Source organism: Argentina anserina, chromosome 4, assembly GCF_933775445.1.
Source record: "Argentina anserina chromosome 4, drPotAnse1.1, whole genome shotgun sequence".
Classification (NCBI taxonomy): Eukaryota; Viridiplantae; Streptophyta; class Magnoliopsida; order Rosales; family Rosaceae; genus Argentina; species Argentina anserina.
Window position 1 is genome coordinate 26334112 of NC_065875.1, and position 15291 is coordinate 26349402.

Consider the following 15291-nt stretch of genomic DNA (forward strand, 5'->3'; position numbering starts at 1 on the left):
GATAGTCGGACGTATAATGCAAGGGTTTTAATACAACATGCATACTAAGATGTTCTTCACCAAAAATGTCACAGCCGATTCATCCCACACTTGTTTTCTCGATCATTTTGAGATTAATTAGCCAGAATTAACCATACTGCCGATGCATGTGGTGATGGTTAGTAATTCCAAAAGCAATAATGAATGGTTATGGGGCATTAACATCATGGAGAGCATCTACGATACTAGTCATTCTCAAGCATATTAAGCATACATACAAAGTCGACATATCTTTGTCCACCTACATGCGCCTCTTGGCATCTTTGTGGGTGCATTAGTGTATGGCACATCTCTAGCCGTTGTGTCCAGGAGAGCCAGGATCAGACTGGCCTCATCTGTAGTTCATATACAAGTATAATATCTTAATGATAACTAGCGAGTAGTAGTAAAACCCAGAAACTTTCTTTATAATACGCTTGTTAAGTTGTTATGATTGTATATATAACCTCAATCTTCACCTTCAATTGTTTCCATCGTACGACAGTGTGTAAGTCATGCAATCTTACGAACAATTAATTTCACCCAGTAGTCTCGTAGAAGACATACAGTGCGATTCTCTTTTATAACTTCATACAAAAGTTACAGGAGCAAGTTTGGTGTAGTTGGATCTATATATACCTCATAATAAAGTTGGCAGTGGAAGATTCCTGCCTTGTCAAAGCATGGTGAGACAAAGTTCAAGCTTTCGTACGAGCTTGTAAAGAAAGAAATGTCATAAACTCATCATAAAAATGAAGATTTATATCAAAGGAATTATTACTTCTGATGCAATTGATCACAGTAGTTAAATCGAACTAACTAATTGAATACAGAGATGCTCATATCGATCGAAAGTGATGATCATCATCTCAGTTCTGAGCCCCAAAGTTCTCAGTATACATATGCACAGCTTCTTAAATCCGTTCTGTCTGTCTTTAAGGGCTCAACGTACTGCATGCCCTAGTATGAGCATCCTTGGAGTGTCTCACTCTCATGGTTGTTCTTCAAGCTAAATTGTTCTTGAAGCTATTATTTTCTGAACAAGATTTGATGTTCCTGCATGCATCTTCTTTTTCTCTTTTTTCTTTCTTTGTGTTGAAGGGGTTGGTATTTGGGTTTCAGATCTATTTATGTATTACGTAAGTAAACTCTTCTCAGTCACGATACACAAATCAAATACTAGAACCGATCGATGCCTTCTGTGAACATGCAACTCTGGTTCTCGTTAACTACTTTAGAGCTTGATATATAGAAATGATCATTGCATGTGTTTCAAATGTTTCACATTGAAAAAACTGAATACTATTATAAGCTCATAGGCACTAATTAAACTAGCTCTATATGCCTGAGAATGACAGTATGCTACATATTTAGCATAAGTTTCAAACTAATGGATGCCATTGAGTTTGAGCCTACAAACAAATTAAGTACAGTATGCTAGGGTATGCTGACCGATCAATATCTTAATCTCTCCATAATTCCATTTGTATCAACCTCGGCTCCACAAGTCCTCATAGATCTAACGTTCTTTAATTTCAGTATATAGGCTAAGAAAATGACTCTCCCACTTGATGATCCCCCATACATATCTATTTCCCCCACAGCAAGTAATCACATACAAATACTATTGGAGCATCATTTTCCAAATTTTTTGACCATGACCTTTAACCCTTCCTTGAATCTTGATGATAAGGCTTAGCTATAGATGATTGGTGGGTTGAACATCAAACACTGTTCATTTGGGGGGGGGGGGGTGGTTTCCTTCGAACATTAACTAATAAAAAAGCTAGGACCATGTATAATTTTTATTTGAGTTTCATTTGGGCTTCATTTAACATGCATCTTCTCTTCATTTGCGCTCTATTTAAGTCAAGCCTTGGGTCGATTGCAACCCAGGAACAAAGGTTAGTAAGGTATAGCTTCCTCAGTGTAGCTAATATCTTTGCTTTCCTCACACTCTTCATCAGTTCATCAACCTTTTTCACTAGCTAAGAGCACACAAATTCTTCTCAATGGCACCACCTGAAGTTCCAGTAGATGTGTTTACCTCCACGAACAAAGTCTCCACTTTGAGTGCAGGCTACTCCAAGAGGGCCTATGTGACATTCTTAGCCGGTACTGGAGATTACGTCAAGGGAGTCGTCGGATTGGCTAAGGGTTTGCGCAAGGTGAAGACTGCCTACCCTCTTGTAGTAGCAATATTGCCTGACGTCCCCGAAGAACACCGTGAGATTTTGAGGTCTCAAGGTTGTATTGTTCGGGAGATCGTGCCTATTTATCCTCCTGAAAACCAAGTCCAGTTTGCTATGGCATACTACGTCATCAACTACTCCAAGCTTCGGATTTGGAATGTAAGTATACGTAAAATATCTAACATGTTATGCTATCAAGCTATGAATCCGAACAACATGTTCTAATATATGGTACGTATGTATGATATTTGCAGTTTGAGGAGTACAGCAAGATGATCTATTTGGATGCGGACATCCAAGTGTATAACAATATAGATCACCTCTTTGACACTCCTGATGGATACTTCTATGCTGTGATGGATTGCTTCTGTGAAAAAACATGGAGTCACTCGCCGCAGTACAAAGTCGGGTATTGCCAGCAGTGCCCTGACAAGGTTACATGGCCGGCCGAGATGGGTTCTCCTCCTCCTTTGTACTTCAACGCCGGGATGTTTGTGTTCGAGCCTAATCGTCTGACTTACGAAAGCCTTCTTGAGACTCTCCTTGTTGTTCCTCCTACACCTTTTGCAGAGCAAGTAAGAGTATTATATTTCTCAGTAATTTTGTATTGAAAATGATTTCTTGTCCTCAATCTCTTATGAATTACCATCTTGTGCTCAAAATTTACAGGATTTCTTGAACATGTTCTTCCAAAAGAGTTACAAGCCCATCCCTCTTGCATACAACCTAGTTCTGGCCATGCTGTGGCGCCACCCGGAGAATGTGAAGCTTGATGAAGTAAAAGTTGTCCACTACTGTGCTGCTGTAAGTAGCATTATTTTACCTTCAAACTCATTGTTTTCGAATTTCAGAAACTGATTGAGCTAACTACTCATTTTTGGGTCACTAATTATAGGGATCAAAACCATGGAGGTACACCGGTGTGGAAGCAAACATGCAGAGAGAGGACATCAAGATGTTAGTAGCAAAATGGTGGGAAATTTATAACGACGAGTCCCTGGATTTCAAGGCCGATCAAACTCCGGCAGCTGCAGAGGAAGATCAAACTCTCTCCAAGTCGTCGATCATGGCTTCCATGCCTCATGAGCCTGCCATGACCTACATTCCTGCACCCACTGCTGCTTGAAATATTATCTTAATTGAGAGTTTTCTTCTAAATAGTTCAAAAGTTGGTGTGATCAGTACTAATCATCTCATTTACTCTTTCTTGGGTTGCCTGGCCTTCATTTTCTTGGTCCCCAGAGGTACACAGAAACCACATACCTATTAATACATAATATTACCTCTTTGGCAAAAGGAAGTATATGTAACTTTTGCCTTGGTGTATTAAAGGACTTGGTATGTATTAAGACTTCACTAAATAGTTAATATACATGTTCTATAGTTTCTTCTAGCAAGATTTTTTTAGTTGTTTTTCACTTCACTTAACGACTATGTCTTGGCTCAAATCTAACTTGAGAATCCATCCCCGGCCGACTAAAATGTCCCTTTCTAACAACTGTCATTATGTACACGTGTCACATTCTGGACCGTGGTGGCAGGGCCATCAGATACTCAACTGTGTTGGATATTTGCTTCTAAATGGCCCAAAATGCTTACAGAGACTTCAAAACAAAGTACAGCCATGCAACTCAGTACCGGAAAGAAAATAAACTCAGCTGATTAGATGGCAATACAGAAGGAATATTGGTCAAGTGAGAGAAGCATGCAATCGATGCATTGAACGATCATGTATGTGTGATGGAATTTGAAAGATGACAATGACCAGAACTGATTAAGTACATAATCATATGAACAAGACATTTTCCCAATGTAATCTAGCAGTTACTCATTTGTTAATAATATACCAACTCATACGGGCATGCCCTATTTGGAATGCACGAAATTTATATTTCCATAGACATATAAGCATCCTCGCCTTCATATTCTGCATCTTGAAATCCTGAATCCTGGAAGTGATCATCCTCGAAAAGATAAGTTTGGACTTCTTTGCTTCTCTGAGGTTGTTCTCTGTCGTTCATCTCTATGACAGAAATGATCTTTTCCTTTATGCAGTCTTCAACAAGTTCACTTCCTACTCCTTGAGTTTGTAAGCCAAGAAAAGAAAAGCATTCTTCTCGGAAGTTTGAATCATTGGAGCACAAGATCAGGCTAGAAATTGTTTTAGCAAGATCAGGGGCACAATTACGGACCTGAAAACCAAGGCACCAGTAACATGAAGTTGCTAAACTAATGCAGGCATGCAGCCAATGATCAAATGATGTCTCTCTTTGTCATATCAGCATCCTAAGTTTCATATGACAGCAACTGAGAGCAAGATATTACCTTGAGGGCATGGGCGCTTAGAAGAACTCCAGAGTTTTTGTCCTTCAAATCATCCAATGCAAGTTTAACTGCCTTTTTTACAAGTTTTTGATCAGGTTGCATCTTTAGCCTGGAGGATGGTATTATAACCTTGGAAGCATGTCAAGGAATGGCATGTACATGTAACATGATATATTTGATACAAACCACAATAGAAAGCGTGATAAGGCAAAGTTAACCAATTCAAATTAATTAAGCACAACATAGTTTTGGATATTGGTTATGGTAATGGTGGAGGGAAATGTCAATTTGAACATTTGGCGGCAAGTTCTCCCATTTCACTATTGCATAGCCACCCTGCTCCACAACTCCCGCAAAAATTAATCCATAACTTTTCCAATCAATACTTGATAGTGCCTTAACAGCTGATTGGGAGACTGGACAAGGTGAGAAACCTTTGAAACACAAAACCTGAAAATGAAATTTCCAACAGTTTAGTATATTATAGAAATACTGTAGTGCATACTTCGAGCAAATAGTCAAAATGCAATTTGAGCATGCAGTGAAAAGTTTGAACTGTTCTTAATATTAAAGCATCTGCAAGCTCACAAGGCACAATTTACTGGAACTGTTTTAGGTGCACTTTAGTAAAGGAATTGATAACTAAATTGATTGAGCAACCTCTGTTACAGAGTCAAATGCCCTCACGCAGGTACTTGCCAGCTCTGATGTTTCACTTATTACAATCACAGCTTCCATAGTTGATTCAGAATATCTATGGCTTTCTTTGTGGCATGCTACTCCAGTCCCAACCTTGAGATGATCCCTTAAGATAAGGTTTAAGACTCATAAATGAAACATTCAGATTTTGTAACATGTGTTCTCAAATCAGTTATGCAACTGCAGCAGTCTGACATAGAAGCATTATTTTAGTAGACTTACCAATTTGAGAAGCATGACTCACATTTCTTTCCTAATGTATTTCCATGCCTAAAAACATAGTCTTCAAGGCCTGACTTTATTCGTTCAAGATTTGAGGCCGAGAATGGCAAAGGGTTCCATTCATTTGCCAGAAACACATTTTCATATTGTGATCCAGAAACATCCCCATGATCAGCCACCAGCTGAACTGCAACATTCTGTAACAGTTGAAGGTGACCGATTAAGTACTGTTGAAGTCAACATTGCAGTTAAGTACACTACTAATCTACCATACATGCAGTATCCATTAACCCTCTTCTTAATAAGAGTGGAACAAATCAAGACAGTGTTTTAAGTGCGTTGTTGATGGCCTTTAAAATCACTTTTTGATCAAGAGACTGATTTCTGACATACAACACCTCCACAGAAAAAGCACCCAAGAGTAACATAAAACTTACAGGGATCTTTAGAATGAGGATCTGCAAAACCAATAGAAAAAATAAATTGAGTCATCATCTAGATGATCACAGATAAGCTATGGAGTAGCTAACAACAGAATAAACAATCTTACCAATCCAGTTACATCATGAAAAACACATGTCCTAGCATGGTACTAATAGAGGGTGAATTAGCCTCTATCTCCAATTGGTATCCACACAATTACCAAGTTAAGTATATTTGCCAAGATAATTGTACCATGATGTGACAAAAGTGACTAAGCAGAACCCCAAACCTTTTGAAAGAAGCGAGTAACCTCCCGCAGCAAAATATCAACGGTTTCGAAAATCGACAGACAAACTTCAGTCCCACTGGAAACAATCATAACAATCATGAAACAATCATCCCACATTTAAACAATCTCACAAGTCACAAGCAGAAAGTTAAAATCTGATAATTGCACCTGAATCTCTGCCCATTCTTTTGACTCGAGGGCAGCCTGGTCAACCTTCTAGCTGACTCAGCTTCTTTCAGATCAAACTGATAGTTAAATATCTCATTATCACTAATACCTACAATTTTCCACCAAAATCCAAACCCTCAAAACGCGCCGTTAAATTTTAACCAAACCACATTTACTGAATCAAGAATCATAACTCACCGGTGGCTGTGACGGAAAGCAATCCATCTGCATCAGAATCATGAATCAAAAACGGTAACAAAACAACAATCACCAGCAAACAAGGACATTTTGGTCATTTCATACAATACTAACCCCAAATCCCGCCGGCGTGAGCCTCCCTGGAAATATTCAGAGCTTCAAACTCCTCCGTGCAGCTTCCAACGCCGGTATCCGAGACTGTACAAAACCAAAACCACGTCGTTTCGTTTCGAAAAAAAAAAAGAAGCGAAAAGCGGCGATCGACTGAGTCAAGAGTAAATCATAGATAGAGGTACCTGAAATTCGGACGAGACTGGAAGCCGGAGACCGCCGGAGGACGACGGAGAGGCTGCAGAGGTCGTCGGAGGCGCGGCATCGTTGAAATGCAGAGGAGATCAACTGTAAAAAAGAAAGTGTGGATAGAGTTAAAAATTGATAGACAAGTGAAGAGTAATTATGATCGAGCTGAACAGAAAGTGACGTCACCTGTAGAGAGAGCTCGGAGACGGAAGAAGCAGTGTTCATCTCTGAAAATTGGTTTTGGATTTTGGGAGCGAATGGAAATGAAAGTCCCGCCTTGGATCAGCAGCTATTTATACATGGGGTTTGCGATTTGGGCCTCGGTCTGGGCTTTAGTATTTAAAAATCTCCTTAATACAGCCCACACAGTCATGCATGCCAATGTAGACAGAAACCATTTTCTATGGAAAGTTCGCAGCGAGCTTTCTTTATAAAATATTTTTCTGATGGTTGGGTTCAGTTAAAACATTCTTCTTCTTCTTCTCTTGAAACATTGTCAAACCTTTTGTGCTATAGCCTGTACACTAGCTAGTTCTGCATAATATGAATGCAATGATCTTATGATCTTCTTTGCAAGGTTTCAGGCAGTGAGAATTTTCGCAAGGTTTAAAGCACAATTTCATGGAGTAGTTTGAGTTTACTACCTCTATTATAAGCAGCACTATCGTCCAGTGGAAGTCAAGCTCAACATAGCACGACCACTCGATCCTGGAATGGGGAGTCAACTGATCAAACTCATCACAGTAGAAGCAATTTCAAGCTTCAATCTCTTTCTCTGTCAAAAGTCTTCTATTGAGTGCTGGACTGTGGATTCACTCCCATCGATCACCTGCCAACTTGACATGTTCCCTATTTTTTTTTTCTTCATATATTGTATTATTGCACAGCACCAGAAAACAAGAACAAAAACACATGATTAATATGATAATGTTGATTACGGTGTAGGATGGGGCTAACGCATTATTCAATAAGTAGGAAAGTAAAATAGGAATAAGTTTGTATGAAACCTATCCATATATAGGTACAATCTCGTTCACACGTTTAGTTACTGATCATGTGAACGAGACTGTATATAGGTATACTACTGTACCAAGTTCTAAAACTAATCATAAATATTTCGATACTTTCATAATTTCTTACTTTCGTAGCATGAATCTACCTATATCCGTGTTATTTTGGTCATTTTTGGAACATACACTTTCATATTTCAAATTAATCTGATGAGGTTTCAAAAGACCGACCTTATCATTAAAGCTAATCAAAGGTGATTACTGACCTACTTGACTACTGTAAAAACGAAATTATAGTTAAAAACTATCATCCTCCTGAAATGACAGAAGTAACCATTTTGAAAGTCAAAGGCTTCAATGGAACAGAGACGGTCGGCCTGTAATTGAAAAAATTTAACGCCTTTGTGAAAGCAGCGCCACCCAGAAAACCAAAAACAAAAACGTTTCTGTATATAAATAATGGTCTTAGTGATGGGTTAGGTGAGGCCACATCAACTGCACCATTCTTCTTTATACAGGTCTGAAGAAAACCGAAATCTTCAAACCTTGACTATCACAACCCTCATGGCTCAAATTTCCCATCTTGCTTTGGATATTGGAGGCAATATTCTTTATCTTAATCTCTCTTTATCATTTGGGTTTCTGTTGTTGTTGCTCTAATGTTTCTTAATAGGCTTCATGTTTATTGTTCTTTTTGTTTCTCAGGCTCTTTGGTTAAGCTGGCGTATTTTTCACAAATCAGTGATGATGAATCTTCCGAGAGTAATGCACAAGTGTGTAATGGAGACAAAGGTTGTACTGTTCTGGAAGGGAAGCTTCAGTTTGCGAAATTCGAGACGGCTAAGATACATGATTGCATAGACTTCATTCAATCTAAGCAACTTCGCCTTACTGGTATGCACTTGATTTGTGTGATGTTAATCAGTAACCTCTGCTTTGAAGCTTTTCAAACTGTGTTCTATCACTTTTATGTGTTAAGTGAGTGAGGATGTTGGAACCTTGGGTTGAAACTAGCTTGTTTGAATGTCTGTATGAACTTATTGGATTAAAATCAGGTTCGTGTTGCTATTTTGGTATGTATGCTTAGCAGCAATAGACAATCATTGTGAAAATAACCCTGTAATTAAAAATTGAATGTTTGGCTCAAGAACCCTCTAGTTTGATTTGCGAAACAACCCCAGTTGGATTTTTTTTTTGTATTGGACAATTTTCGATTCTGGAAAATGGAATGCCTTGTATATGGTTGCCAATGTGCTAATTGTTGAGTCTCTCATTTGATCACTGTTAAAGAAGCTTTCAGATGCACTGTCATTGTAGTTATTAGTTCGCGTGGTTCTGGTCATTTGTTTATCAGTGTAAACAATTTTCAGGATGCCGGCATGATGGTGCTTCTGCCAATGAGCAGTGTGTTATTAAGGTACTTTTTTTAGTTACAGCTGTGCAAGTGTTATGAACATATGATTGTTAGTGTCATGTCCTTTTGAAGTATGAAAATGTATTAAAGTAGTGATAATGGTGAGAAGGCCACAGGTGGTGGGGCATACAAGTTTGCTGATCTCTTTAAGGAAAAGCTTGGGGTTTTTCTTAGCAAGGAAGACGAAATGAACAGTCTTGTGGCAGGAGCAAATTTTCTGCTTAAGGTGGGATCCTAAATTCCTAATACAACATTCATATATATTGGTATGTACAAGTTGGTGCCTTTGTTGAGTCATGTCATATACTTATAGGATGTGTGGTCTGTGATGGCCACTACTCTGCAGAAGACGGATCATGAGCATAGATCTTTTTTTATTATCTATGCGACTTTCAGTTTCTTGTGGACAGATACTTCCAGTTCTATAGTATTTTGAAAAATGGCTTCCACTTTGTTCACTTGTGCCTTAACATTATGTAATTGTTGATCCATATTGGTTCTTAATGGGTTTTTATGTTACGGCTTTATGTATATCTTGTGTGAAGTATTATTGACTTGCTGATTGTTATTTAAGTAGTCAGTTCCCGATGAAGCATTTACATACATGGATAGTCAGAAGGAATTTGTGCAGATTGATCAAGATGATCTATACCCCTATCTCCTAGTTAATATTGGCTCTGGTGTCAGTATGATCAAGGTGTTCTCATATTATCAGATTCTTCAGATATTGAGTTTCATATACTTTTAGCTTTTAAAAGGCTTCTCATTTTCTTCTGTACTATGCATATATAGGTGGATGGACCTGGTAAATTTGAGCGTGTAAGTGGAACCAATGTTGGTGGTGGCACTTTTTGGGGTTTAGGAAGACTTTTAACAAAGTGCAAGAGGTATATGCTTTCTTTTCCTGTATATAGTGATATCAAAGCCATTGCCATATGATGTTTCCCTTAAGCAACAAAGTTCTAATTATGTCTCAGTTTTGATGAGTTGCTGGAGTTAAGTCATCAGGGAAACAATAGAGTGATAGACATGCTTGTTGGGGACATATATGGGGGTACAGACTATAAAAAGGTATATAAATGAAGATTATTGCTGGTTCATAACCTTCAAATATGGCAAAGCTCGATATATATTGTTTTTGTCAAATTCTCGAGTTTGTTAACTCAGCCTAGTTTTTCTGATTATTCCAGATTGGCCTTTCATCAACTGCCATCGCTTCTAGCTTTGGCAAGGCAATATCTGATAATAAGGAGTTGGAAGATTACAATCCTGAAGATATTTCTCGGTCCCTTTTAAGAATGATTTCCAATAATATTGGACAGGTAATCCATGTTGATAACAGGTATTGCTTGCAATGAATGATTCTTACTTAATTGTTGATGTACTAGTATCAGATCTGCAATGATGTGAAACGATTGTGCTCAAATGTGCATAGATTGGTGACAGTAGATATTGGCCTGATGCACAAATCTCATAAATCCATTTAGTCTGCCATAGCTTTTGCCATAAGATTTGTTTGTCACTTTGTCTCATATTCTTTCATTTTGCACCTTCTGTCCAGATCTCATACTTGAATGCACTAAGGTTTGGGCTGAAGCGCATATTTTTTGCCGGATTTTTCCTTCGGGGTCATGCGTACACGATGGACACTATTGCTGTTGCCGTTCATTTCTGGTAGTGTTGGAATAATAATTTTTTTTCCTTTTTGAGCCCCAATTGATTTTCTTTTTCCCTAATTCCCTTTGTAACATAAAATTGATCCCATACATGTGTCAAATTTTCTTGCCAATGTCTAAGAAATAGTCTCTTTCTTGGTTCAGCTTGGAACAGTATGAAGTTGGGTTTGGTTTTTACTTGTCCATCTTTTGTCATGGTTTTCCCCCTTATTCACAATGGCATTCCTCTGGTTCTCCTTTGCAGGTCTAAAGGTGAAGCCAAAGCAATGTTTTTGAGGCACGAAGGGTTTCTTGGAGCATTGGGTGCATTCATGAGCTATGAAAAGCATGGCTTTGATGACTTGATGGTCCATCAGTTAGTGCAACAATCCCCAATCTGTGCAGACTCGGAATTGAACGACAATCCAAGCATAGATTGCAATTTATACTTGTCTTAGAATTTGCATTGGCTTCTCTTCCAGGCTCGACATAATGCTAGGCAATTCTTGGTTGCCTGTAAGTCTTGTGAACGTCAAAGGCTTCAATACCTTTGTAGCATATGTAAGATTATCAATACATACTAGGACATGTATTCAAAACAAAAAGGATGATAGCTGAGATGCACAATGTAAGTTGTAACACCACCTGATTTATTCTGTACTATGAGCACATCTACCCAGATTTTTACCGTATTTTGGAGATAGCAACTATGTAACTGTCATTATCCAATAAAGTGAATTACTCACTGTTATTGCATATTTGATACTTTTAGTTACAGAGCTTCAGAGGCTTCCACACTAGCATGTTCAAACTATATGACAATACAAGCAGAGTCACTAACAGATACAGGAAATGTTGATGTTACATTGACATACCAGTTTCCGGTGCACACAGAATATAGACAGTGCTTTAGTGCTTATATATCAATAACTAAGTACAATGTATAAATCATTTGGCAGCGGGTAGCCTCCGATGACATTGCTTTGCTTTTCTCCTATGCATAGCCCATCTTTCTTTGATATTTGATATTTTATCAACTTCATCAAGTTCTTCCTTACACATTTCTACCTCTGTACCAGACTTCTCATAGTTCAATTCTCCCCGTATTCTCGCGGCTTCAGCAAGAAGATCATTTATCAACATCTCTGTGGTCTTGGCGGTGATACCTCTTAGATACCAAGAAATGGGTGGGGGAGGAACAATAGACGGTTGGATCAGTTGGTCCAAGCTCACCTTTGATCCAATCCTTCCTTTGCCTCCAGTGTGTGAATTATAGTCTGCCCATGTTGTGGGTTTAAAGGGAGAGCAGTTTTTCTCGTCAACAAATAGAGGCTCCACTCTCCAGCAGCCTTCAAATCTCTCCATAAACCCAGTTTTGATTTGCTTGAATTTCATCTGGCAAATCAATATTATCAGACATAGAAAACAGCTTTTCACACAGCATTACATATAGATAACGAGCTTATAGATAACGAGCTTTTAAACTATTGATTACAATTCCACAGAAATGAATCACACTAGCAATGCTGAACTTTTGAAGTGACGAGCAAATCTGATATCTACTGATTTAACTTCAAACAATGTCACGCAGAAACTAAAATGCTTTGATTTCAATTACTATCAATGATTCAGGGATACTGTGTCTGTCATCAGACTCAAAGCTGATGTTGATGCATGGTGAGCAAATGTTTAAAGAACACGGATCAGGTGAAAAAGCAGCAAAGCGTAAGTTCATAATTGCAGTGTAACAAGGGGAAGAATGAATCATTACCGAGTGGTCTTCTCTGTTTTGATCTACTAAAACATGAACTGCAATGGTCCCTGACCACCAAAGAAATTTCCATATAGCTGCTTGCTCTAGTTCAACCACCTGCCTAAGACCTTCGTCAACCAAAACTCTTCTGGATATGACCTCCTGAGACAGATAATAACTTTTTTTTTAAAACGGACAGATAAATAACTTATCAAATTGACTGATACGGTTTCATTTGAAATAGTATGACGAGGGGAAGAACACTCCTGGTCAAAAGAATGACCATTACTTGCCTTGATATTCTTGAAAACCCTCTTATTGTCGGGGTCAGTTACTATGTTATATACTGCATCTGGGGGCAGCCCAACATTAACGTTTACACTGAGGTTGCAGAGAGAACCTTTTGGCACACTGACCTGCAAAGCGTAAATTAGTTTGTGACTCAAGGTTACTGCATACACAGAAGCCATAGACTCTTGACATGTTCCATAACCAGAGGTACTGATATTTTGAACCATCCCATTACTATTTCATTATGATTATCTTTTTCCTACTTGATAACAACAGCTAATTACCGACCACATTTGACATACTGCATGACGAACACACCAAAGGAAACTATGTCCATAGAGGCAAGCACATTTCTCACCTTTATATGTGGTGTTTGATCATCCCATGAAGGATTTTCTCTCCATGCTTGCAACTGCTTTTCCAGGTCAACCTCCAAAGATGAACCCCTTCTAGGGACCGAGCTCACTGTTTTAACTCCATCAGCTTTTGGTAGTCTTCTAAGCTGTGACTGCGGCATGTAAAATGAACATATTATTAAAGCTAAATCAAACCACCAACCACAAGACTCAATCTTTTAGTGAATTGACCGACCTTAACAAAATTTTGTAGCTTGTGAGGAACCTGGACAAAAGCTTTAGAGAGTACTACATCCAATCCCTTGAGGCGCCGAGTTTTCTCGTTCTTACTTATGTCTATGCTTGTCCTGGGCACCTCAGTCTCACCCATCACAACTGTAACTGTCATGAAATATAAGTCTCTATTTCAGTATGTCAGCAACTGGTATTTCATCTCATTAGTAAATACAATGCCGTCTTATGACTTTCACAGCGACACAAATTGAGCTATTGAGGAAATTCTACTTTATCATAGCAATATGTCTTCTGGGTTCAAGAAAAAACAAGATTAAAAATTAGTTTATTTAGAGCACATCCAGTTCTTGAACCATATTTAATTTTCAGTACTTTAAGCTAATACAAATACAATACAACATAATTCAATCAACCATCCTATATTCCCAAATCAATTTACCATCAAACACTAAGCTCTTTTTAAGGAACTGAATCTGCAACTACCATTACCTATCATTATCTAGTTCATATTCATTATTCAGCGCCTTTCAGTAAACAAAAATCAAGAAATCAAAAGCTCCATATCAAATTTCAGGGGCACCAAAAAAAGAAAAAAACATGAGCCTGAAGCAAATATAAACTGCAGGGAAAAGCAACATCCTAGCTCCTGAGATAGACCCAGTAAATCAAAACATAGCCCAACACTGAATGAAATCACAAATAAGATGGCAACCTAAATATGAAGCTTGGAATCAGAAAATGAATGTGTTTGACTTACAGAGCAAATCTAAGCAGACGAAGAAGAGTCATGTGGATTAAGGGCAATTATGAGATGCCGATCCAACTCTCTCTCTCTCTCTGCTCTTTCAAATCCATTTTTCCATTCCTACATTATTTATTTTTTTACCATATAAATTTCTATACATTTTTTAAGAGTAAGAGTCGCCCACGTGAGCCACGTGTGTATTATTACGCGCCACCAGTCCAGCGCTTTGGCGCGTAGCATTTTCGGTTTTATGAAGAAAATTCGCAAGGAACTTTTTCTCAAAACTAGTTTAGGAAGAAAGTTCGCATCGAACAAACAAAATTGGTTTCTGAATAAAGTTCACAGCGAACTTCTTTTATAAAGAAAAATTATTATATATATCTAGTATATAGTTTATATGACGTATCTTTTTAATGTTATTGATTCATTTTTTTACTGTGTTTGTTTCTGAATAGTTACTCATATTTAAATAATTTTCCCCTATCACCGCATGTATGATTAGTTAGGTACACCACATGACAGTATACGTAGTGTTCTGAGTACACTAAATAATTACTCTTTACAAAATGAATTCTAAATAAAAAGTTTGCAACAAACTTTCTTTACAAGATGGTTTTATGAAAAATTTTCTTGACTTTTGTCATAGTTTGAGAGTTATTTTCATCGATTTAACCATTAGTTCCTTAATTTTATATTTTAAGAAAAATAGATCATCACCAAACTGTCTCTAACTTATATCTAGTCGTGCACTTAGTATTTACTACTCATATATTGAAATAGTTTTTTTTGGTGAATAATCACTATTCAACACAAGTTACTTTCTTCAAAAGTTCAAGGACTATTAGATAGAAATATGCTTAATAAACATTATTTTATAAACTTTACCCGGTTTGAATATCACTATGCTTAATAGTATTATTATTTATTTATGAGATATCACTCGTAAACTCGATCTTCTCTACTCCCAGCATTCATAATCTCATATCATGCATAAGTACA

At 37.7% G+C, this 15291-nt stretch overlaps 4 protein-coding genes across 5 annotated transcripts; 2 read left to right on the forward strand and 2 right to left on the reverse strand.

Moving 5' to 3' along the window:
• The first annotated feature begins 1929 nt into the window (after positions 1-1929).
• Positions 1930-3603, forward strand: LOC126790112 (galactinol synthase 1). Its single transcript, XM_050516251.1, has 4 exons — positions 1930-2369; positions 2465-2785; positions 2880-3014; positions 3106-3603. The coding sequence occupies exons 1-4, from the start codon at positions 2031-2033 to the stop codon at positions 3334-3336; spliced, it is 1026 nt and encodes a 341-aa protein (XP_050372208.1). The 5' UTR covers positions 1930-2030; the 3' UTR covers positions 3337-3603.
• Positions 3604-3927: 324 nt separating this feature from the next.
• Positions 3928-7079, reverse strand: LOC126790885 (type 2 DNA topoisomerase 6 subunit B-like). Its single transcript, XM_050517252.1, has 12 exons — positions 7021-7079; positions 6831-6933; positions 6649-6732; positions 6535-6561; positions 6337-6445; positions 6169-6244; positions 5894-5914; positions 5457-5653; positions 5196-5340; positions 4792-4985; positions 4536-4665; positions 3928-4402 (listed from the first exon to the last, which is right to left on the reverse strand). The coding sequence occupies exons 1-12, from the start codon at positions 7057-7059 to the stop codon at positions 4097-4099; spliced, it is 1431 nt and encodes a 476-aa protein (XP_050373209.1). The 5' UTR covers positions 7060-7079; the 3' UTR covers positions 3928-4096.
• Positions 7080-8253: 1174 nt separating this feature from the next.
• On the forward strand, positions 8254-11669 carry LOC126792627 (pantothenate kinase 1). Its single transcript, XM_050519060.1, has 10 exons — positions 8254-8445; positions 8550-8738; positions 9215-9261; positions 9368-9484; positions 9836-9955; positions 10051-10145; positions 10236-10329; positions 10449-10580; positions 10820-10932; positions 11179-11669. Exons 1-10 carry the CDS (start codon positions 8409-8411, stop codon positions 11369-11371), a joined length of 1137 nt encoding a protein of 378 aa, XP_050375017.1. The 5' UTR covers positions 8254-8408; the 3' UTR covers positions 11372-11669.
• LOC126792629 (uncharacterized) lies at positions 11630-14415 on the reverse strand. 2 transcript variants are annotated; one of them, XM_050519062.1, is made up of 6 exons: positions 14305-14415; positions 13549-13694; positions 13316-13465; positions 12960-13082; positions 12685-12828; positions 11630-12308 (listed from the first exon to the last, which is right to left on the reverse strand). In XM_050519062.1, exons 2-6 carry the CDS (start codon positions 13681-13683, stop codon positions 11862-11864), a joined length of 999 nt encoding a protein of 332 aa, XP_050375019.1. In that variant the 5' UTR covers positions 13684-13694; positions 14305-14415; the 3' UTR covers positions 11630-11861. The 2 variants fall into 2 exon arrangements, with proteins under 2 accessions (XP_050375019.1, XP_050375018.1); XM_050519061.1 differs by having other exon boundaries at positions 13549-13688; positions 14305-14353.
• Between the last annotated feature and the right edge of the window lie 876 nt (positions 14416-15291).

Coding starts and splice junctions, on each gene's coding strand:
- LOC126790112 (XM_050516251.1), top strand. CDS start 2,031: ATGGCACCACCTGAAGTTCCAGTAGATGTGTTTACCTCCACGAACAAA. Junction 2,370..2,464: donor CCAAGCTTCGGATTTGGAAT/GTAAGTATACGT, acceptor TGATATTTGCAG/TTTGAGGAGTACAGCAAGAT. Junction 2,786..2,879: donor CTACACCTTTTGCAGAGCAA/GTAAGAGTATTA, acceptor CAAAATTTACAG/GATTTCTTGAACATGTTCTT.
- LOC126790885 (XM_050517252.1), bottom strand. CDS start 7,059: ATGAACACTGCTTCTTCCGTCTCCGAGCTCTCTCTACAG. Junction 6,562..6,648: donor TCACGCCGGCGGGATTTGGG/GTTAGTATTGTA, acceptor ATTCTGATGCAG/ATGGATTGCTTTCCGTCACA. Junction 5,654..5,893: donor TCCTCATTCTAAAGATCCCT/GTAAGTTTTATG, acceptor CAACTGTTACAG/AATGTTGCAGTTCAGCTGGT.
- LOC126792627 (XM_050519060.1), top strand. CDS start 8,409: ATGGCTCAAATTTCCCATCTTGCTTTGGATATTGGAG. Junction 8,739..9,214: donor TAAGCAACTTCGCCTTACTG/GTATGCACTTGA, acceptor AACAATTTTCAG/GATGCCGGCATGATGGTGCT. Junction 9,956..10,050: donor CTGGTGTCAGTATGATCAAG/GTGTTCTCATAT, acceptor ATGCATATATAG/GTGGATGGACCTGGTAAATT.
- LOC126792629 (XM_050519062.1), bottom strand. CDS start 13,683: ATGGGTGAGACTGAGGTGCCCAGGACAAGCATAGACATAAGTAAGAAC. Junction 13,466..13,548: donor AGCTACAAAATTTTGTTAAG/GTCGGTCAATTC, acceptor TACATGCCGCAG/TCACAGCTTAGAAGACTACC. Junction 13,083..13,315: donor ATCAAACACCACATATAAAG/GTGAGAAATGTG, acceptor TACGCTTTGCAG/GTCAGTGTGCCAAAAGGTTC.